The following is a 24,620-nucleotide window of genomic DNA, read 5'->3' as shown; positions in this document are numbered from 1 at the left end:
TTAGTGTATAGGAATGCAAGAGATTTCTGTACATTAATTTTGTATCCTGCTACTTTACCAAATTCATTGATTAGCTCTAGTATTTTTCTGGTAGCAACTTTAGGATTCTCTATGTATAGTATCATGTCATCTGCAAACAGTGATAGTTTTACTTCTTTCTTTCTGATTTGTATTCCTTTTATTTCTTTTTCTTCTCTGATTGCTGTGGCTAAAACTTCCAAAACTATGTTGAATAACAGTGTTGAGAGTGGGCAACCATGTCTTGTTCCCAATCTCAGAGGAAATGGTTTCAGTTTTTCACCATTGAGAATGATGTTAGCTGTGGGTCTGTCATATATGGCCTTTATTATGCTGAGGTAGGTTCCCTCTACGCCTACTTTCTGGAGAGTTTTTATCATAAATGGGTGTTGAATTTTGTCAAAAGCTTTTTCTGCATCTATTGAGATTATCGTATGGTTTTTATCCTTCAATTTATTAATACAGTGTATCACATTGATTGATTTGCATATAATGAAGAATCCTTGCATTCCTGGGATAAATCCCACTTGCTCATGGTGTATGATCCTTTTAATGTGCTGTTGGATTCTGTTTGCTAGTATTCTGTTGAGGATTTTTGCATCTGTGTTCATCAGTGATATTGGCCTGTAGTTTTCTTTTTTGTGACATCTTTGTCTGGTGTATTTGCCTGGTATTGGTACCAGGGTGATGGTGGCCTCGTATAATGAGTTTGGGAGTGTTCCTTCCTCTGCTATATTTTGCAAGAGTTGGAGAAGTATAGGTGTTAGCTCTTCTCTAAATGTTTGATAGAATTCACCTGTGAAGCCATCTGGTCCTGGGCTTTTGTTTGTTGGAAGATTTTTAATCATAGTTTCAATTTTAGTGCTTGTGATTGGTCTGTTTATATTTTCTGTTTCTTCCTGGTTCAGTCTTGGAAGGTTGTACTTTTCTAAGAATTTGTCCATTTCTTTCAGGTTGTCCATTTTATTGGCATATAGTTGCTTGTAGTAATCTCTCATGATCCTTTGTATTTCTACAGTGTCAGTTGTTACTTCTCCTTTTTCATTTCTAATTGTGTTGATTTGAGTCTTCCTTTTTTTCTTGATGAGTCTGGCTAATGGTTCATTAATTTTGTTTATCTTCACAAAGAACCAACTTTTTGTTTTATTGATCTTTGCTATGGTTTCCTTCATTTCTTTTTCATTTATTTCTGATCTGATCTTTATGATTTCTTTCCATCTGCTAACTTTGGAGTATTTTTGTTCTTCTTTTTCCAATTGCTTTAGGTGTAAGGTTAGGTTGTTTATTTGAGATGTTTCTTATGTCTTGAGGTAGAATTGTATTGCTATAAACTTCCCTCTTAGAACTGCTTTTGCTGCAGCCCATAGGTTTTGGGTCATCATGTCTTCATTGTCATTTGTTTCTAGGTATTTTTTGTTTTCCTCTTTGATTTCTTCAGTGATCTCTTGGTTATTTAGTAGCGTATTGTTTAGCCTCCATGGGTTTGTATTTCTTACAGTTTTTTTCCTGTAATTGATATCTAGTCTCACAGCATTGTGGGTGGAAAAGATGCTTGATATGATTTCAATTTTCTTAAATTTGCTGAGCCTTGATTTGTGACCCAAGATATGATCTATCCTGGAGAATGTTCCATGAGCACTTGAGAAGAAAATGTATTCTGTTGTTTTTGGATGGACTGTCCAATAAATATAAATTAAGTCCATCTTGTTAAATATGTCATTTAAAGTTTGTGTTTCCTTATTTATTTTCATTTTGGATGATCTTTCCATTGGTGAAAGTGGGGTGTTAAAGTCCCCTACTATGATTGTGTTACTGTCAATTTCCCCTTTTATGGCTGTTAGCATTTGCCTTATGTATTGAGGTACTCCTATGTTGGGTGCATAAATATTTACAGTTGTTATATCTTCTTCTTGGATTAACCCCTTTGATCATTATGTAGTGTCCTTCTTTGTCTCTTGTCTTTAAAGTCTACTTTGTCTGATATGAGTATTGCTATTCCAGCTTTCTTTTGATTTCCATTTGCATGGAATATCTTTTTCCATTCCCTCACTTTCAGTCTGTATGTGTCCCTAGGTCTGAAGTGGGTCTCTTGTAGACAGCATATATATGGGTCTTGTTTTTGTATCCATTCAGCCAGTCTGTGTCTTTTGGTTGGAGCATTTAATCCATTTACATTTAAGGTAGTTATCAATATGTATGTTCCTATTACCATTTTCTTAATTGTTTTGGGTTTGTTTTTGTAGGTCTTTTCCTTCTCTTGTGTTTCCTGCCTAGAGAAGTTCCTTTAGCATTTGTTGTAAAGCTGGTTTGGTGGTGCTGAATTGTCTTAACTTTTGCTTGTCTGTTAAGGTTTTAATTTCACCACTGAATGTGAATGAGATCCTTGCTGGGTAGAGTAATCTTGGTGGTAGGTTTTTCCCTTTCATCACTTTGAATATGTCCTGCCACTCCCTTCTGGCTTGCAGAGTTTCTGATGAGAGATGAGCTGTTAACCTTATAGGGATTCCCTTATGTGTTATTTGTTGCTTTTCCCTTGTTGCTTTTAATATTTTTTCTTTGTATTTAATTTTTGATAGTTTGATTAATACGTGTCTTGGCGAGTTTCTCCTTGGATTTATCCTGTATGGGACTGTCTGCGCTTCCTGGACTTGACTATTTCCTTTCCCATGTTAGGGAAGTTTTCAACTATAATCTCTTCAAATATTTTCTCAGTCCCTTTCTTTTTCTCTTCTTCTTCTGGGAACCCTATAATTTGAATGTTGGTGCATTTAATGTTGTCCCAGAGGTCTCTGAGACTGTCCTCAATTCCTTTCATTCTTTTTTCTTTATTCTTCTCTGTGGCAGTTATTTCCACTATTTTATCTTCCATGTCACTTATCTGTTCTTCTGCCTCAGTTATTCTGCTATTGATTCCTTCTAGAGAATTTTTAATTTCATTTATTGTGTTGGTCATCATTGTTTCTTTGCTCTTTAGTTCTTCTAGGTCCTTGGTAAATGCTTCTTGTATTTTCTCCATTCTATTTCCAAGATTTTGGATCATCTTTAGTATCATTACTCTGAATTCTTTTTCAGGTAGACTGCCTATTTCCTCTTCATTTGTTTGGTCTGGTGGGTTTTTACCTTGCTCCTTCATCTGCTGTGTATTTCTCTGTCTTCTCATTTTGCTTAACTTATTGCGTTTGGGGTCTCCTTTTCGCAGGCTGCAGGTTCGTAGTTCCTGCTGTTTTTGGTGTCTGCCCCCAGTGGCTAAGGTTGGTTCAATGGGTTGTGTAGGCTTCCTGGTGGAGGGGACTGGTGCCTGTGTTCTGGTGGGTGAGACTGGATCTTGTCCTTCTGGTGGGCATGGCCACGTCCGGTGGTGTATTTTCGGGTTTCTGTGAACTTAATATGATTTTAGGCAGCCTCTCTGCTAATGGGTGGGGTTGTGTTCCTGTCTTGCCATTTGTTTGGCATGTGGCATCCAGCACTGGAGCTTGCTGGCTGTTGGGTGGAGCTATGTCTTAGTGTTGAGATGGAGATCTTTGGGAGACCTCTTGCTGATTGATATTACATGGGGCTGGGAGGTCTCTGGTTGTCCAATGTCCTGGACTTGGCTCTCCCACCTCAGAAGCCCTGGCCTGACACCTGGCTGGAGCACCGAGACCATGCCAGCCATATGGCTGGGAAGGAAAAAAAACCACAACGAACAGATAGAACCCCAAACCAAATCGTAAAAGCAAAACTAAACAGACAAAATCACACAAATAAACATACACACAGTCATGAAAAGAAAACAAACTAACAACAGCAACAAAAAAATACGAACTGTCAGCACCCTCGGACAAGTGGTAAAAGCAAACCTAAACAGACAAAAATCACACAAAGAAACATACACATACACACTCACAAAAAGAAAAAAAAAGGAAAAAAAAATTTTTAAATATTAAATTAAATTAAAAAGAAAGAAAGAAAGAGAGCAACCAAACCAATAAATCCACCAATGATAACAAGCATTAAAAAGTAACTAAGATAAACATAAAAACCAGAAACAAATTAGATGCAGAAAGCAAACCCCAAGTCTACAGTTGCTCCCAATGTCCACCACCTCAATTTTGGGAACATTTATTGTCTATTCAGGTATTCCACAGACTCAGGGTTCATTAAGTTGATTGTGGAGATTTAATCTGCTGCTCCTGAGGCTGCATGGAGAAGTTTCCCTTTCTCTTCTTTGTTCACACAGCTCCTGGGGTTCAGCTTTGGTTTTGGCTTTGCCAAAACCTAAAGGCTCTTCCCCGCCCAGACAGGAGGGCGTTAAAGCAGCAGCTGATTAGGGCTCTCTTGCTCACTCAGGCTGAGGAGAGGGAGGGGTACAGTAGTCATAATTCAAATGCAGGATGAGTCTGCAGTGGCAGAGGCTGGCATGACATTGCTAAAGCCTGAGGTGCACTGTGTGTTCTCCCGGGGAAGTTGTTCCTGGATCACGGGAGCCTGGCAGTGGTGGGCTGCACAGGCTCCCTGGAGGGGAGGTGTGGATAGTGACCTGTGCTTGCACACAGGCATCTTGGTTTCAGTAGCAGCAGCATGAGCATTTCATGCCCGTCTCTGGGGTCCGTTCTGATCGCCCATCTCTGGAGCTCGTTTAGGCGGTGCTCTGAATCCCCTCTCCTCACGCACCCTGAAACAATCGTCTCTTGCCTCTTAGGCAGGTGCAGACCTTTTCCCGGACTCCCTCCTGGCTAGCTGTGGTGCACCAGCCCCCTTCAGGCTGTCTTCACACAGCCAACCCCAGTCCTCTCCCTGGGATCTGAACTCCAAAGCCTGAGCCTCAGCTCCCAGCCCCCGCCTGCCCCAGGGGGTGAGCAGACAAGCCTCTCTGGCTGGTGAGTGCTGGTCGGCACTGATCCTCTGTGAGGGCATCTCTCCGCTTTGCCCTTTGCCCCTATTGCTGTGTTACTGCGTGGAAACTTTTCCTCCTTCACAGCTCCCTCCCAGAGATGCAGGTCCCGTCCCTATTCTTTTGTCTCTGTTTTTTCTTTTTTGTTTTGCCCTACCCAGGTACATGGGGAGTTTCTTGCCTTTTGGGAAGTCTAAGGTCTTCTGCCAGTGTTCAGTAGGTGATCTGTAGGAGTTGTTCCACATGTAGATGTATTTCTGATGTATTTGTGGGGAGGAAGGTGATGTCCACATCTTACTCCTACGCCATCTTGAAGGTCTCAATTGGTTCATTTTAAAGATACATTTCCTACCTCTGGGTAGATATAACTTTAAAACATGTTTGAGAACAGTTAATAATTTAAAGGGTAAATCAAAGGATAAGAAATCTTTGTGGTTACTGTTCATTTATTGTGTGACTTTTTGCAAACAAAGCACCAAACTGTTCAATATATATTTCTTCATTTGGAAACTGCAACTGTGATAACCATTTACCTTGTGTATTATGGGGGAGGCAGTGGAGTGAGGTAGAAAGAACTCTGAGAGTTGCAAGATGTGGTTGAAAGCACTGATTCACTGTGTGACCATGAGCAAGTCATTTTACCTGCATGAGACTCCATTTCTTCATCAGCAAAATAAGGATATTAGATGAGAGTGTATTGGGAAGGCTGTCCATCTCTATCCTTCTACAATTCTGAGTTATAGTTTAAGAAATAAAATGTTAAAGTCTAAGAAGTAAGAGCCATATCAACAGAATTAAAGAGATGGCCAAAGTTGGGGGAAAAAATTTTTTTTTCTTTATACATCTGTACAGTCTCAGCCTCTTAAGTAAATAGAAACTTGGATTACTTTTATAGAAGGATAGAACAGTGTTTGCAAAGAAACAGAACTTTCTCTCAGGATGCCAATGAATTTGGCAGGCTGATTGCATTTGTGTTTCAAGAAGAAATGTAGCCAAAGGTCTCTGAAGTACATTGAAACATGACTTGCCCTACCCTCATATTCCTCCCATACCAAATGAGCTATTGTTTTTACAATCAAATTAGATTAAGGATTTTTGAGAAGTACAGTTGTGTCCTCATGGACCACACTTGTAAAGATAGCAAGTTGTATCATTATCACTTCCCCAAAAAGGTCTCATTTTTCTGATGCTTTTGGTTCTGAATGAGCCACACTTTATGTCAACAAAGAATCAGGGAAATTATCTATTTCTCAACAAAGACTAAAGTAAAAGAGGCCAGGGTAGGCACATCATAAATATTGTTGAATGAGAGTAGCAAACAATAAAAATAGGAAAACCAAAACAAAACAAAACAAAAGACAGAATAAGGATGCCACAGTGTCTGGAGAAGCATTCCATAGTGAAGTCAATTTGTAAAAAGTTAGCTTATATTTAGGTGACTCCCAACTAAACTGTCTAAGTTTCTGTAATATGGTACAGCAGGAAAAAAGAGGTAATTTTGAATTTTTCAATAAATGTACAATAAAATAAGATACAGTCATCTGTTTGTCCAGTTAAAAAATATTAACTGTGTGCTTACTCTGTGTCTAGCACATTCTGAATATATAGCAGTGAATTAGCATACAAGGTGCATTCTCTCAGGGAGCTTATATTCTGTTGGAAAAAAGGTACATATGAATGAAATATATATATATATATACACACACACACACACACACACACACACACACATATACATATGAGTAAATATATCTGTGATAAGTGGTATGGTGAGATTTAAAATAGATATATGACTGGGGGTGGTTACTTTAATTCATTAGAGAAGGTTTCTTTAGGAACAGACATTTAAGTTACGATCTGAATAACATGAAAAACAGTGAAGAGAACACTCTAGACCAACTAGTGCAAAGGCTCCAAGGTGGGAATGAACTTGTTAAATTAGCAGAACAGAATAAAAGCCAGGTGGCTGGAACACAGTAGACAAGGGAGGAAATACATGATGAATTTTCAGAGGGTGTAGGGGTATAAGGTATTTGTATTCTGTTCTAGGTGTTGTGGGCAGCCGTTTAAAGGTCTTAAGCAAGAACATGGTGGGATCTGATTTTCATTTAAAAGGACGACTTGGGCTGCTGTGTGTGAGAAAACAATTGCAATAGTTTAGGCAGGAGATCATGGGGCCTAAAGGGTATCATCATGAATATGGAAAGAGGTGGACCTTTGAAAGAAAGAGTCAGTAGGACCTCATGATGGATTGGAGTTAAGTAAAAGAGAGGAATTAAAGAAAACTTGTAAAGTTCTGTCCTGGCCAATGGATGTGAGGGCATGTACTGGAATGGGGAACACTAGGAGATGGGCAACTTAAGATGAGATGAGATTTAAGAAACCTGTTTTGGGCTTGTTAGTTTTAAGACGCATATTAGACAATCCAAGTAGAGATGTCACATAAACAGTGGGGTACACAATTTTGAATTTCTGGGAGTATTACATATTACATAAATTATCTTTTTTGATTCTCACATGATTCTCCTGTATCCAATCATTCCCGTTTCCAGAGGAGGAAAATAACATTTAGAGAGGTTGAATAACTTCTCCTAGAGCATACAGTTCATAAGTAATAAATCTAGAATTCAAACCTTTCTTGCATCTCCAAACTGGATGCTCTTTCCACTATGTAATACCACAGTGAAGGCACCTTTCTGCTCTCTCTGATGCAACACAGCAAATGTTCACAGTGTACCAGGTACAAAGAAGCACAGTTGCTTTGATGCCATTATTCCCATTTGGTGACTTGGTGATCAGCAAATGGTTTGGCAATTTCAAGTTTGAAATCCCTGGAATCCACTCAGTGTGGAAGTGTAATGTCCACATTATTTTTTTTCTGAATTTAATGACTTCTGGAATACAACAGGACCATCCTTACACTTGCAACTAAAGATCTTATGAAAAAACAACTAAATTCTAATGCGTTTCTCAACAAATTTGGTTCATATACTTGTTAACCAAAAATTGCCAGTTCATTTTGTTACCATTTTGAAAAGATTCCTACCCAATAAAATAGCAGTAAAATTGAATACCTAGTTACTAAACTTTTAAAAATGTTTTCTAAGGTAGGGAAAGTATAAATCCCAATCAATGATGGTGAAATGCAGAGGAATTTATTATCCTATGGTCCAAAAGCTATGGTATTTGACATCGAATGTCCCAAGTTCAAGTCTTAGGTCTGGTAGATTCTCTTGGCGATCCCTCAAGTTGTTTAACCTCTTGCTTCCCTCATTAGTAAAATAAGGGTAATAATATTTATGCAAAAGAGTTGCTGTGAGAAACAAGTGGAATAGTCCTGTGAGATAACTTTGTACACTGGGAGTACCTGTTGGCTGCTATTATTATTCATATAACACTACACAGTATGTTTTATTTTGTATTTCTTAATAAGCATCATGAGCCCAATTCACTCTCCCTTCTGATAATGGTGAACTATTCCTTATGGTTACCTGGATAAAAAAGAAGAAAAATCGCCTGTATAGGGATGCCTCTCATTCTCCCTCCTCTCAAAAGCAAATCTCTTAAACTCCATCAGTCCCATGTTCCCACAGAAGCATGTTCATTATTGCTACCATACTACTCACATCAACCATGCACTCATATGAATAACAAATGTGTATTGAGGACCTACTATGTTCCAGGCTCTGAAGGAACTAAACATCAGTAGAGAAAAAAGATTGTGATACATTTCTGCCCCTCCAGCAGTTCACAGTCTTGTAAGAGAATGTCTCCTCTGTATAAAGTTATTTATCTGTACATCCCTCTCCCCATCCTACACCTTTACTCCCAGCTATGAGCTCTAGAATGCCAAGAACGCTGTCTTGGTCATCCTTAGTTTCCTTTATAACACATAGCACAGTACATTTCTCTTGGTAGGTGTCCAATAATTAATTATTGGATCAAAAAAAATCTTTTGTAGTGTGTTTTTTAAAATATCAAGGTGTACTAGTGGACTAACAAGCAAGATGTTTTTCCTTATAATGTCTCTCTGGTTACATTTAACAGCAAGTTAAAATTAGATCTTTTCTTTTTTTTTTAAGAAACAAAACCATAGCAACTGTGATGTTGAATGTTTCAAAGAGCAAATTTTTAAGGATTCTCTTTTACTGGATTGCCCATGTTTGAGCTGCCTATTTCAATCAAAATGCTAATAAATAATTTGTTTTTCTAATAGCCATGTAAACCACTGATTGTATCTATGAAGCGATAGAATCTCCCACATAAAACAGAATGCTTAATGAAATGCTTGTAGAAAAAAATAAATGTGTTGAAAATCCACTGAATAAATTTTTAACGGTTACCCCCTGGAAATGATTGAACATTAACCTCTCCTTGTTTCTAGTACCTGTATTTATTATAAAACTTTCAAGATTGTTCTGTTTCATATCAATATTTGCTGGAGATCTTTTCTTAAGGCATGCCTCTATGAGGAAATCAATCTTACAGTCTTCTAAATGAAAGAATGGGCATTTTTACAGAATGTTATCAGTGAATACTTCTTTGACATACATAATGATTGTCTAATAGTTTTCTCTAAATGTATTTTTATTGAAGTAATGATTAAAGTGTAACTCAGTGCCTCAGGAACACTGACTAATGTCATGTTAATCAACTTGACAACTAAAAAAAAAAAAAAGAAAGAAAATGAAGAGGTTGATAGTTTAAATCTAGTGGTAGATGATTCACTTGAACTATCAAAGAAGAAAATGTACTTTACCCAGGACCAAATTTAAAACAAAACCAAACAAAATCTAGCGAAACACCTCTCACAAAGTTACAAAACCATACCTTTAAAAAAAATCCAATTTTGTTTCTCTTAAAATGTTTAAATTAGCCTTTGATTCACAGCATCCATATTGATCAACATCTATTGAATGTCTACTCTATGCAAAGCACTGAACTAATGTCAAGATAAGTAAAGCACATTTCTACTTTTAGGGAGCTTAGTGGAAGAAATAAGTCATTCACGCATAATTGCAATGTAGAAAATAGGACTAAAAATGACGTCAGTATTCTGAGGAGGGAGAGGCGGATAACTTCTGGCTAGGTTTGGACAGGTAGAATGAGGTGAGAACAGGTAGATGGCGAATTCTTAGCAGACAGACTGGAAATAAGTATCTTTTTGGAAGTAACAAGAAGTTCCCCTTGACTTCAGAGCAGTTTACAGAAGGTGTGCTAAATAAGTCTGGAAACACATATTGGGCTAGCTGGTGAAAGGCCTTAAATTCCAAATTATTTAAATGGAGTTGTATATTTTTTTTAAAAAGCTGTAAGTGAGCAGTTTCATAACTATTCTGTAGACATGCAACAATTTTTATAAAGAACAGGCTCTAAATCTGAAGCTGAAGTCACCCTGTTTGGAACAACACTGAAAAATATTGGTTGGGTTTGGCCATGCTTTTTCAGCCTGTACATTTACACCGCTTTTAGACATTAGGGTATTTATTCTGGGTTTTTGTGGGGACCTAAATTATGTGTTTCTTGGACAAATTTGGAATACTTGCTCTTCCAGATGTTTGAAAATGTTACAAATGTTTTTCCTCTGATTGCTCTATATATACAGTGTAAACTTTTTGCCCCTCTATTATTGTTTCTTGTAAAAAACTGCACTGAAGAACAAAATTATGATTTCTATAGAGAGGTTTAAGGACTAATGAAGAAATACCCAGAAGCCTGTTTCTTAAAAACAATAAAACTTTCTTTCTTGCAAAGTAAAAAGGCGCCAAGTTGGGATGGGGGTGCAGACAACTGACAGGAAGATTGGACTAGGGGAATTTGAAGGAAAAGAGGCAGAGGGAGGGAGGGAGGGAGGGAGGGAGGTGGAGGGGAAGAGGAAGAGAGAGAGAGAGAAAAAAAAAACAATTACCTTCTACAAGAAGTGGTTGTAAAGATAAGTTTATGTGTTCAAGAGATACGAAATAAATACACAAGAGAGAGATAATGCCGCTGTAGATGTTAAAACTGTTACTAACTACAACCAACTACAGATATTCTGACACATTTTAGCTACTGCTGCTTGAAGTAGGGAGAGAGTTTAGAAAAGATACGTGGGAGATACTATGAAAATTTTGAAATAGCTCACCGACATTTCCTGTTTGTATTTTCGAAGCTGATTGTAAGAACAAATATGAATCAGAGATCCTTAAAATCAGATATTTTGAGCTTTAAACAAGTCTCAAGTGCTTCACATCTCTTTTGCATTGCAGATAGTATTTGACAAAGAGGGGAACACAAATGTAATTTCTATAGTATTCATAAGTATCAAGCTTTATTTGGAACTTAGCCACACTGCAGTATATAAATTTACTAAAAATTTCACATGATGCTTAAAAGAATTATACAATGCGTGTGGGGCACTGGAGTTGTGCTACTTCCATTTCTGCATCTCTGCTACTGAAACTTATCAGTATAAATGTGTCCATCCACTGGAGATCTTAATTCAAGGACTGAAGCTAACTTTTCTCAAACTAAACCATATGCGGCATAAAAGGGCAAACATAAGATAGAGTTATGGTAGACAGTTTTTTCCTCACCACCCTGAGTAGCCACACTAGTGGTCCAAAAGATATATTGGATGCCAGCAATGAATCCAAGAGAGGAAAAGAAAACAGGACCTTTCCCGAAGTAAAGCTGTGGTAATGGGTCTCATGATGACCAGTCATGGCTATCTCCTTCAATATTGAGCATAACACAGACTGGCAAAATTTTTAATCTTTTAGGTGTCTTCCCCCCTCATAGACACAAAACTCTAATACATCATTATAAATCACTGGGGAAATATTTTTCTAGTATTCAACTTTTGCTGTTATTAAAATTATTTGGAATGCGATCTTTCGTATGAGATAATTTGGATCATAATAGTAGATGTTTCAATACGTCCACGTTTGACCTAAACCTTTTTCTGATGACACAAGTACAGTGGTAGGGAGGAGGAAAGTGCCTCAAAAGTTATAGTCATACATACAGTTTTGTATCTTCCTGTACTTTCCTTAAGAATTGCTGTGTCAAATTTCAGAGTCTTTTAAAGGTTTTCTGGGGCAAACCAGTCTTTCAAGCAAACATATGAAAATAATCAACATCATTAACAAAATCATAAGATTTGAGAAGCTAGTCAAGACTTTATCTTGAGTCAGGCATTGTCCCTGTAGTAGATGAAAAGAAGCAAGAATGTTAGCTTTTATCTCATTATTATCTTATTGTAATACTCTGCCCTTCTTTCTTGCATTTTCTCTTTTCTTTGTGTTCTGATGTGAGTTTCCTATTAGCTATCCTAAAGAACAGCATGCTTTAGAGGAAGTACCCCAAACTAGGAGTTAGTGAGTAGACGTCCCAGGGAGGAAATAGCAATCCAGGTTCTGCTAATGACCAACAGTGTAACTTTGACAAGCAAATTACCCTCTCTATTCCTTAGTTTCTTTGAAAAATGTGGTCCTTACTCCTATTTATCCTACAGAGTTGTTTCCAGGACAGGATATGATAGGTGAAAGAGTCTTAAAAATAGGTCTTAACACATTTTATATTTTGAAACTAATCTAGAAGCAGAAATGGTATGCAGAAACCTTTGAGTCAAAAGACTGTTAGTTATACTTTTTGAACATTAGTGATTTAGGAAAATGCCTCATCTTCATATAATACAATATTGATACCATTGCTACAAAAATATGAATAAAGTAGACTGAAGATGAATATGTGACTCCATATTTAATGAGAAGGTGAAGGCCATGTTCTTCTGCTTTCAAGTCCGTTCTGAATAATAGTTACCTTTAAAGCTGTTTAAACTTGAGATTCCCATTCCTAATAGAAGAAACAAATTGAGGAAACATTGCGCTCATAACACTTCTGGAACATTTCCTTTCAGAGGAAGCAGCTGTGGTTTCTTTAGACTCCCAAGTCTATTATGCAGGTTAACAGTATATTTTATAATGAGTTCTAGACCACCTGCCTTCCTGAGGAAATTAATATTGAGATAGATTTTTTTTTTTTTTTTGGTCCTTTTTTGTCCTCAGTGGCTATGTATAAGCTTTTCCTATTCAATAAATTTGGGCACCCCATAAAAATGTTCATTCAACGTTATTCAGCTATAGATGGTTATTTTTTAAAGACACTGTCTAAATGTGTTTTCAACAAATTCTTGGTGAACTTTGAGACTGAAACATATACTTCTCTAGTAAAACAATCAGCAGATGATGTACATACGGTTTTACTTTAAGGTGATAAATACCTATAATGAATTAAAAAGTGTTTTCAATGAATTTGACTATAGTCTGACTAAATTAAAGCCACTGGAATTTCAAAATTTTGTTGTAATTATTTGTCTTCTTCTCACCCCTACAGGTGTTTCAGGGGGAAATCAATGGATTCAGGAAGCAGTAGGAGTTTGGAGAATACAGTAGATAGGGTCTATCCTGATCAACTTGTTCCAAAGATAAACACAAGCAAGAAAATGTCCACCTTAGCAAACCCACCCAGCAGCCTGGAAATGCCACAAGAGATTAAGAAAAGCTGTGGAGATAAACAGGTAGAAATCACAGCTGAGCGAATAAAAATGGCAAAGAGCATCAAAGAAAAACAAAGCAATGATTTAGAGAAAGTGGCCTTTAAACGGAAGGCAGAAGGTGAAGAAAAGCCAGCTGGAAAGAAACAGGCAAAGGTAATAGAACTTGACAGCCCACTGATCACCATGCCTCTGCCTCAAATCCCCTTAAAGAATATCATGGATGTGGAGGTGAAGTTGGTCTACGTTGATGAAGAGGACGTGAGCTATGAGTTTGTAGAGTCCTACGTGTCCACTGGGAATCGGCCAACATGCCAAGCTGCTGAAATAGTGGTAGACCCTTTCCGTGTACCTAATTTCAGCTTTCTGCCTCAGATTGACAAATGGCTTCAGGTAGCCTTAAAGGATGCCAGCTCTTGCTACAGACAAAAGAAATACGCCGTGGCAGCAGGACAGTTCAGAACAGCATTGGAGGTATGGGATTAAAAAAAACATAGATTGGTGATGGGAAGCTGTGAAAGGGAAAGTTGTGATTACATTGAGCAGTTCTGATTATACTGTAATGAACAGTGATCATGGGGTGAAAATAGTGAATGATATCAAGACTATGCAGTTCTCAGTTTACATAAATAAGATGTGCCTGCGAATTAATATGCTTGTGTGCACTTGACATATAGAAATCACCCCAAAAGCACATCTCATGCATTTTCTCTAACAAACTCTGCAGTGGGTAACATATATTAAAATGCAGTTGGTTTTGTAATTTAGATGTATACCTATAAAAACCATCAAGTTTTAGTACAGTGGTGGTGGGTAGAGTATAGATCCTCTAGAAATAGGCAGTTAATGAATATACAAATTGTCCCCTTTTGATATGTAGTCTTCATGATTAAACATAACCATCTTACTTTTTAGCATGGGCTGATAATTTATGTATAATACTGATTAAAAACAAAACAACACCATTTTACCTTACCATCAAACTTCCCTTCCCTTCCCATTCTACTGAGCTTTATGAATAATTATTTTTCTCTCTGCAAGCAGGTAAGTTGGTCAATATCTTGGCATAAAGAAATAGCCCATGGGCTAAAATAAATGTGAGAATCACCAATAAAACACAAAAAAGGTCATGGGAAAAACTGCACCATCTCATGACCCACTGAACTTATAAAAGGACCAAAGTGTGTAACTAGAACTACCATTGGCTTGGCAACATTCGTGACTGCATATTTAATTAACTACAAAAAAAATTTCAAGGCATTTTATATATGCCTGGTGGCTACTGGAGATTTAAAAAATGAGTTAAGACAAGGTGCCTCCCTCTAACAATTGGTGAGGGAGAGAAAGCAGTAAACAGTTAAATAGAGATGGCATAAAGGAGTGACTGATCCACCATGGAACCTGGGGCATGGGCAGGAGTCAGATGTGAGATGTTTGTGATGCATATTTTAAAAGTATTATTTACACTGTTACTTGCAGGTTAAAAATGACTACATCTACAATGAATTATTAATGGACAATACTAGACAATGGTGCCCCTAAATATTTAAAAAGAAATTCTAGGCACAAAAAAGGAGGCCCAAAGAGACAACAAGTGGTGAGACAGTGCACAAACAGATGCATCTATAAATATTTCTGTCCTTATGAAGGATCATTTACACAAAGAAGCAAAGGGTGATGCACTATGTAAACTTCTGAACTACGTAAAAAGTGCCCCCAAATTAGGTTATCCACAAACCACTGAGAACCCTCTGCTGTTCTTTGAGCTAATGACCAGAAGCCATTGACTGGGGAAAGGAAGCTAAATAAAGACTCCAGGAAGAACCGTGGGCACTTCTGGTAGGGCTATTTTCTGGTGAAATTTAGTGGCGGGGCAGCGGGGGGGTGGTATGCAGGGCTAAAGGTGTAATTTTATAGATAAAGGAAAAGAATCATTTTGGCAATGGGAAAAAAAGGCATAAAATAAGAAAGAACATAAACTTCAAGTTAAGCCTAGGTAGAAGTAAAAGATATTTGCAATAACTGGAAGAAAATATCCGCTTTTCCCATAAAACCCAGTGCTCAAAACTGTAAAATTTGAATCAGGTTTTAATGACCCCAAGATGTGCAACTGTACTGGAAAATGCTTGTGTTCTGACTCTGCTGTACACATCCTCTCTCTCTCCCATTCCCTCTCCCATTCCCTCTCCCTCTCTCTCTCTCTCCCTGCTTCCTCCCCCTCCCTCAAGGGTTTTTAGGAAAGTGTTGGATGCTGACACTAATTACTGGTAATTAACAAAAGTAATTATTTTGAGACCAAAACTTAGCTTAGACATCTGGCCTAGCTTTTCTCTAATTACCTTGGGAGTTAACTTTGGAAATTTTACCTAGAATGTCTCTTAATAAACCAAAGTTACTGGGAATAGAAAAGATTTTTAACCTCTTTAACTCTTTCCTCTCCTGAATTTAACTTCTCTTGAATTTAACTTCTTCAATACTAAGGGTTCTCAGGTATTACTTAATGCATCTCTTGCTTTTCCTTAGGTCCTAATATGACTAAGATAGGATGGATGACAGAGACCAAGGCATATTGATAAGGATCACACCTGAAAGATAAACGCATCAATGAATATTTCAGTGTGTGAAGTTAGGATTAGATTTGGCTGCAAGTGACAGAAACCCAAAATACCTGTGTCTAAAGCAAGAGAGAAGTTTTTGTTTGTTTGTTTTCATATAAATGTTAGGTAGTCAAGCACTGGTATGGCATGATCATCAGGTACCAGATTCTATTTTGTTCCTCAAGATGTAACTGTGACCTCTTGATCAAAATGCCAGCTCCTGTTGGTGTCGTCACGCCCACCTTCTAACCAGCCATAAGAGGGCAAAAGGAAGGAAGGAGTCACCCTGCGTCCTTCCGAGCACACTTGATGGGAAGCTGCACACACCATTTCCATTTTTTTTTCATTGACCTGAATTTGGTCATGTGACTGCACAAAGCTACAAGGGAGGCTGAAAAATATGGTCTTTATTCCCAATGGCCCTAACATTCATGGTCACTAACATTCTAGCTGTACTTTCATGGGGAAAGGAATAATTATTAATAAAGTAAAGACCTATAGGAAAACTTAAAGGTCTGGGAATGTGCTAATCGTATTTTTCTTATTCTTATTACTGAAGAAGAAGGGGAGAATGGGTATGGCTATTGAAGGATAACTAGCAACTCTCCCATGGAGTGATTATTACATGGGAGGCATTGTGAGGCATATAAAATGCTTGGCAACTGAGTGGTACAGAGTCAGCTGTAGAAATATACAGAAGACTGGTTGTGAAGGTAAGACCAAAAAAAGAAACAGAAAGTAAAAACTGGGGAAAGGCCCTGGAAATTTGTGAATATTTATTAATAGACACAATAATTTCCAACTTATCTAATCAACGCATTAGAATGTTCTGCTTATACATTAGTTTCCCTGTGCTCTTGACGAAGTATTAACTCCTTTTGTTTTTATAACATGGTCACAAACTAGACAGGTACATTTCTGATATTTTATAAATGAAAAAGATAAAAATGATATGCAGTGATTCAGAAGATAACAGTTTAGCTTCCAAAAAGCAGTCAACTTTAATCTTTTAGGATTTTAGAACACAGGAAGCATTTACTTAGATGTGCTTGATGAAATAATTTATTTTTCTGTGCTTCCTTTTTACTATATAAAGTTGAACCAGTTAAGTAGGTTAGATTAGTCCTTAGCTCTGTGACTAACTCATCAATCTTTGTTAAAATCAGTCATCAGACTTCCCTGGTGGCTCAGTGGTTAAGAATCCACCTGCCAGTGCAGGGGGACACGGGTTCGAGCCCTGGTCCGGGAAGATCCCACATGCCGTGGAGCAAGTAAGCCCGTGTGCCACAACTACTGAGCCTGCGCTCTAGAGCCCATGAGCCACAACTACTGAGCCCGCATGCCACAACTACTGAAGCCCGTGTGCCTAGAGCCCATGCTCCGCAACAAGAGAAGCCACCTCAATGAGAAGCCCGCGCACAACGAAGAGTAGCCCCCACTCGCCGCAACTAGAGAAAGCCCGCGTGCAGCAACGAAGACCCAACGCAGCCAAAATAAATTAATTAAAAAAAAAAGTCAGTCATCATTTGCTCTTGTGTTTGAAATCACAGCAGAAATCATACCAGATGGGCAAAAGGTACAAATTGAAGATAAAAACCATAAATTCATATTAAATCACAGTTTTATGCCTAGATACTATTACCTATAGTTTTTAAAGAACAACTATATAAATTCACCCCCTATTAAAATAGTAGGGATTCTATAAAAAATAAATAAATAAATGTAGGACATTGGCCTCATGGGCCAATGAGGCCTATTAGGCAATACACACTATTTCCAATAAATTGCTTGGCTGTCAACAAAAAGTAAGAATAGATTAATTAATAAACATGCTAGCTGTACTTTCATGGGGAAAAGAATAATTATTAATAAAGTAAAGACCTATAGGAAAACTTAGTCTGGGAAGGTACCAATGGTATTTTTCTTGTCATTTATAAGTTAGCAAAGGTTCTAATAATTTTGTGGCATGCAACCTAAACCATACCATAATTTCAACCTTACTTATAGGATCTTAGTAATTGAGAGGCTTCCACCTTTTGAATTAGAACAGATCTATACCCATCCTTTAAGATTCACAGCTTCAAACAATCCCACTGAACCAGCCAAAGAAGACAGACCACAACTTATCCCTCACCAAATGGAACTTTCAATTCTTCCAATTTCATCATGTAGGAACCCCTTGAGGGTTCTACCTTGAGGTGCTAATATTTTTTTTTAATATCTTGGCGCTCCAGTCACTGATCTGTGAAGTTAGAGTAATAACTCACATTTATGGAGCTCTTTCTATGTGTCAGGTACTGTATTTTACATTCTGGGAATATTTACGTTCAATATTCCATTTCACTTTCACAATAAAAATGTGAGATGGGACTAGTATTATTCTTCTGTTGCTAATGAGAAAACTAAGGGATAGATAGGTTAAGTAACTTGCTCAGGGATCAACAGCTAGCAGTGGTAGTAACAGGAGTAGTTGAACCAAGGTGATCTGGTTCAGAGCTCACCACCTTAACCACTATGCCTTTGCTACTCTAAGTGAGAGTTTGTTGGAATTACAGAACTTTGGACTGTGCCAGACCTGCAGAATCAGGATCTGCATTTTAACAGATCCCAAATGGTCCTGGTACACATAGGAGTTTGAGGAGTATTACACCCTGTGAGATGCTGACCCTAGACAAATTTGCCCTCCAATTAAAACTGTGCAGTTTGGTCCCCAATGGAAAATGCTCTATGCCCCTTGCTAATTTCATAGGAAAGAATTTCCTTTTAAGCAATTTTTTCTATAACAATTGTTCAGAATTGGGGGATTTCAAGGACCTTAAAACTCTAGTTAAAAGTTGGAAGGAGGAGAGGATTGACCTTGTATTTGTATTGTACAAGAACATTACAAAAATTACCATCTATTATCATCATTATTTCATTAAAATATGGAGCAGTTGAACACCAAAAAGATAGAAAATAGAAAGGGCATACTCTCAAAAAAGGGCATACTCTCAGAATGAAGGATATTTTTTAAATAGATTATAATTCAACTTTACGAAAAGTTGACTAAATTGTCTTTTTTTTTCATTGCCCCTTGGATCAGTAAAGTATTGGTCTGAGAACCAGCTTTTGGGAATCACTGTTCTAGAACACATTCCCTTTATGGTAAACATTAGGTATCCAGGACGACTGAACCCGCACCAGGGCCTTCTTATGCGATTACTTCCAGTGTAATGGAATTTGTTATGAGGCAGGTCAATTTTGGAGCCCATCCAAGGGGGTTTATTTAATGAAGTAGCAAAGATATCTCATTATAGGGCAGCCTCACCTATAATTGCTCTGCTGAGAATAATTCTGTAGCAAATCTCTAGGGCATGAAAATGTGGACATCCCAGAAAGCTTAATTTAAATGGATTCTAACATAGATAGTTCCTAGTCCAACATAATCAGGAAATCAAGAGTTCACCAAATTCGCTGGATGCCTGAGCTGTCTTTTTACACATCTGTGGATTTGCATAGAGCTTCAGTATGCATTTCTTAAACTCCCGCTGGGGTCCAGGCCCATTTATTTAGATAATCATCACAACAACCCTCAAAGACAGATATTATCTTTCCCATTTCACAGATAAAAAAACAAAAACAAACAAAAACTGACGCTCTAAGAAGTTTAAAAAACTTACTTAAAGTGCCCCAGCTAGTTTGTGGCAGGGCTGAGGTCAAATTCAGGTGCCTTGATTTCACATCTGGAATTCTTCACACTCTTGCTTTTCATACTTTAAAGTTTATAAAAGTTGTATAGGAGTATTGTTAAAAATGCATGGGGTCTGTGGTAGCGCATCCAGATACCTCATTTCACATAAGCTCCCAAATGATGTCCATGCCGCTGGTCCAGGCACCACTCTGAATAGCAGAGATTTATGCCACACCACTGGTAGGTTTGCAAACACCTGCCATTGCCCATCTGGCGAATTAGCAGTAAGCACTTCGATGTATCTAGCTCACATAATCCTAGGTGGCCACAAGGATACAGAGCTCTGATGGACAGAGCACTGAATATGGAGTCAGATTATCTGTACTGGATACTGCTTCTGGTACCTAATTGCTGTGTGACTTTGAGCAACTTTCTGAACCTCTTAGAACACTGTTAAGCAGGAATGGTAAGAACTAATGGCCAACCACAAGGTGCTTTCACAAAGGACTCCTTGTTGGGAAACATGATGAACTCTAAATCCATGTTCAAGTTGTCATCGTGTTTCTCAAGTTCCTCGTTTCCCTGTACAGTATGTATTTAACTTACAACTTTAGCACCCCAAAGGATTTTGACCAATTCAGTAGTTTATCATCACTTTAATCCATACCCCTTTTTCCTTTAATTAACATTAAAAATGTATAGTACTCTTTTAATGATATATGAAATTCAGTCAAAGCAAGGGACCAAAATAATTCATTGCTTTTTACTCTATTCCCCCCTTTCAGAAGCAGTGAACTAAATCAAACACTATTTTGAATTCTTAACTGCTTCTCACACAAAAAAATATGAGCTTTCACTTAAATGCACAAATTGTTATGCTAGAAATAGTTCATTTTTTTCTTAGTTGTCACATAAATTGACTCGAACTCTGTATGGTCAGAATTAAACACTTCAGTTTTTATCTTGATTGTTGCCCTCTTTGTTCCATCCAGGGGCACCATAGCTAAGTATTTAATGATAAAAAATATTGCTTAAATGCTAGCAAATTTACATAGCAGGAAAATACAAAACAAATGCTCCTCTCAATCTCAAAGGCAAAAGAACAAAATTAGATATAGCCCTATAATTAAGCACTAATTAAATAAAACTAATCTGTAGAAGAGCAGGATTTGTCACTATAAGAAAAAAGTATGTTAATGCCACTAACATCACTGGCTGTTTCAGCCTGACATAGTGCTAGATGCAGGGAATGAGACAAATATAAATAAAACTTAGTCCCTGCCCTCAAGAAGTTTTCCCATTGTGGTAGAATGTGGAGCAAAGAGGTGAGTAGGAGAATTTTTCAATAAATAAGACTATAGTATAATTTGTATCACATTTACAAATGAAAGAAGGATCACGTTTCATATAAAAATATTATAAATCTTGTAGATTCTTTTTTCTGTTGTTTTTTTGTTTTGTTTTAACATCTTTATTGGAGTATAATTGCTTTACAATGGTGTGTCAGTTTCTGCTTTATAACAAAGTGAATCAGTTATACATATACATATATCCCCATATCCCCTCCCTCTTGCATCTCCCTCCCACCCTGCCTATCCCACCCCTCTAGGTGGTCACAAAGCACTGAGCTGATCTCCCTGTGCTATGCAGCTGCTTCCCACTAGCTATCTATTTTATATTTGGTGCTGTATATATGTCCATTCCACTCTCTCACTTTGTCCCGGCTTACCCTTCCCTCTCCCCGTATGCTCAAGTCCATTCTCTAGTAGGTCTGCATCTTTATTCTCGTCTTGCCCCTAGGTTCTTCATGACTTTTTTTTTTTTTTTTTTTTAAGATTCCATGTATATGGGTTAGCATACGGTATTTGTTTTTCTCTTTCTGACTTACTTCACTCTGTATGACAGACTCTAACTCCATCCACCTCACTACAAATAACTCAATTTCGTTTCTTTTTATGGCTGAGTAATATTCCATTGTATATATGTGCCACATCTTCTTTATCCATTCATCTGTCGATGGACACTTAGGTTGCTTCCATGTCCTGGCTATTGTAAATAGAGCTGCAATGAACATTTGGTACATGACTCTTTTTGAATTACGGTTTTCTCAGGGTATATGCCCAGTAGTGGGATTGCTGGGTCGTATGGTAGTTCTATTTTTAGTTTTTTAAGGAACCTCCGTACTGTTCTCCATAGTGGCTGTATCAATTTACATTCCCACCAACAGTGCAAGAGGGTTCCCTTTTCTCCACACCCTCTCCAGCACTTATTGTTTGTAGATATTTTGATGATGGCCATTCTGACCGGTGTGAGATGATATCTCATTGTAGTTCTGATTTGCATTTCTCTAATGATTAATGATGTTGAGCATTCTTTCATGTGTCTGTAGGCAATCTGTATATCTTCTTTGGAGAAATGTCTATTTAGGTCTTTAGATTCTTGACATAATCACAATCACCTAGGGGAGCTATTAAACAGACACACACACACACAAACACACACACACACACACACACAGGGGTGCCCAAACCCACCCTCAGAAAGTCTTATACAATTGTCTGAGGTTCAGACAATGACCATGCTTGGGGTTCTGGTATTTTTAAGTTCCCAGAGCAGCTAAAAACAGTTGAGAACTGCTCACATAGAAGATCCTTCTCCTTTAAAATTACCTACAATAGATGTTAACCCATGTGTGCTTTTTTAAAGGGAATTAAGAGAAGTAATATATAAACATTCTAAAGCTATTACAAAGCATCAAGAAAAATGTGAATGTCACTGTCGTGAAAATTTACTCTTTGGAAACTTACATTTAAAACAATCTTCTCATATTCACTTAAAAAGCAAATTAACTCAATGACTACTTTTCTATTAACACTAATAAATAGGTTGATACTAAACACCAGTCAGTGGTTAGTTAGCATGTGTCTCTAAATTCATCCCATTAGTGATGACCTCACAAAAAATGAATTACTAATCTATAGGAAGCCGAGCAAGATCTTTTCAGTGAGCAGGATCATTTTCATAGTTTACGGGTCGTCGTTAGGGGTTGGATTCAAATGACAGTTAACCTTAGGGTATTTTTAAATGTAGTTAACTCTGTTTACATTGTTGTGAATCAAAACTCAACCAACTCACTCACTGAAGTCTTACACAACCCTAAACTGTAATTCAATTTGATGATTCCATGTGGAGGTTCACACACATTAAAAAAAAAAAAGACGACTCGTATCCAAATATTGGATAATGTTGCCCAACATCTCTTCCACTATCCAACTTTCTAAATTTCTTGCAAGGCTTCCAAAGCCAGATAAAGTTTAAAACAGCAATCCTCTCTCTCTTTCCCCTACCCCTTTCCAGCTTTCATACACAACACAGTGTGATGTTCAAACAGACTCTGCATGTAATGAGCAGATGAGGTCCACTTAAATTTGTTCACAGGAATGTAGAACAGAGTAAGGTTGTGGTTACTCTTTTGATTCAGATGATCTAGAAGAAAGTTAGGGGAAAACTTTTCTTTAATCATCTAGTTTAACACTTCGGTTGCCTCATTGGCCATTCACTAAAATAGAGAACACTTTCTTTCCACTTGAGAGATGATTCTGTTTCTATCAGAGAACAAGATGTAGATAGGCAGGGTGTAATAAAAAAGGGGAACCAAATTTTCATTACACTCAGTATGGTTTCCTTATTTTGAATGAATTGTTATGAGTACTGAGAACACTGGATTCATATGTACTTGAAGTCCGCCACCAAAATATATTTTATATCCAGAAATAACTTCTGGAGTACTTGCTTTGGGATATGATGATGATGATTCAAATTATGCTGCTAATCTATGAGTAATTAATCATTGATTTTGTGGGATACGTTTTACTAAGAAATCAACCACAAATTATTAAGTGACAACTTTCTCACTACTTTCTGTCAACTTGTTGGGTGATGTTGGGGTAAGATCACATTATACGACAGGGATTTGGTTCTCAAGGAACTTAGATTCAAGCTTTAGAGAGAAGTTCTATAACTGTAAGGAAATTAGAAATCTATCAAGTGTTCAGTGATGTGCAATGGCCGTGTAGAACAAAGCTTTAGGATAGGAATGTTTGATGGAGTTTGTGATACACATTTATGAGCATGAACTCGGTGGCAGGAACTTTATCTATACTAACACCTCTAATTCTCACAGTAACCCAGTGAGTTGGGAACTATTATTATTCTCTATTAAAGATAAAAAGATTAAAATGCATTAAGTACTCACAGAAATGCTGAGAGGATTTTCGGTGAATTTAAAGGTTTGAATGAACCTCAAAAATAACTGAATGGAAAAGCGGGTGGGTAGAGGGGACAGAAAATGAGTGTGATATTGGAGATAAACATTGCTAACAGGATGGAGAACTTGAGGAAAGATGCATGAAACCTAATAAGGACAGCAAAGAGATGGGTGGGCCAGAGGACGGCGTTATTATGAAATAAAGGTGGAGAGATAGAGCCAGATGCTGGATGGTCTTAAAAACCAGGCAGGGGAAATCGGAATTGGTATTTAAGGCAATAAGTGGGTTCTTGGATAGGGAAGTAATGATATATAAAAAAAAAAAAGAAGGATTGCTTGAGAATCAGTGAAAAAAATATTGAATAGTTACTACTTTATCAACACTATGCTGGTTACTACAGGAGCTACAAGGAAGTATAAGATTTCAATCTTATAGCTCTTTATCCTTTCTTCAGTTACATCTATAATATAACTATACTGTTCTTATAGTAGACATTTTATTTGCTATTATCCAAGTGTTGATTTTGGGAGAAAACAGCCAGGAGGATGAGGGTGTGAAGGAACTAGAAAGAGAAAACTCCAGGGTAAAATAGGAATGCGTAGAATGTTCCTATGGAAGAAAGTGCAGGGCAGAATAGGGAGAAATAAAGCTAGAAGAG

General features: G+C 37.4%; 1 protein-coding gene and 1 long non-coding RNA gene across 2 annotated transcripts in view; both read left to right on the top strand.

Annotated features, from left to right (window-relative positions):
• The first annotated feature begins 1,042 nt into the window (after nucleotides 1-1,042).
• The window catches only part of LOC309659389, a 538,108-nt gene continuing 514,530 nt past the window's right edge, over nucleotides 1,043-24,620 (top strand). The window contains exon 1 of the long non-coding RNA XR_014262771.1: nucleotides 1,043-1,105. This is a non-coding gene — a long non-coding RNA (uncharacterized lncRNA). The remainder of the gene's footprint in view (nucleotides 1,106-24,620) is intronic.
• The window catches only part of SPATA16 (spermatogenesis associated 16), a 228,455-nt gene continuing 216,272 nt past the window's right edge, over nucleotides 12,438-24,620 (top strand). The window contains exon 1 of the mRNA XM_082459084.1: nucleotides 12,438-13,901. Coding sequence (XP_082315210.1) covers nucleotides 13,287-13,901 — 615 coding nt within the window. The 5' untranslated portion in view covers nucleotides 12,438-13,286. The remainder of the gene's footprint in view (nucleotides 13,902-24,620) is intronic.

The sequence above is a fragment of the Balaenoptera physalus genome, assembly GCF_965194825.1.
Source record: "Balaenoptera physalus genome assembly, chromosome: 4".
Lineage (NCBI taxonomy): Eukaryota > Metazoa > Chordata > Mammalia > Artiodactyla > Balaenopteridae > Balaenoptera > Balaenoptera physalus.
This window is presented reverse-complemented; position numbering and strand designations above follow the sequence as displayed.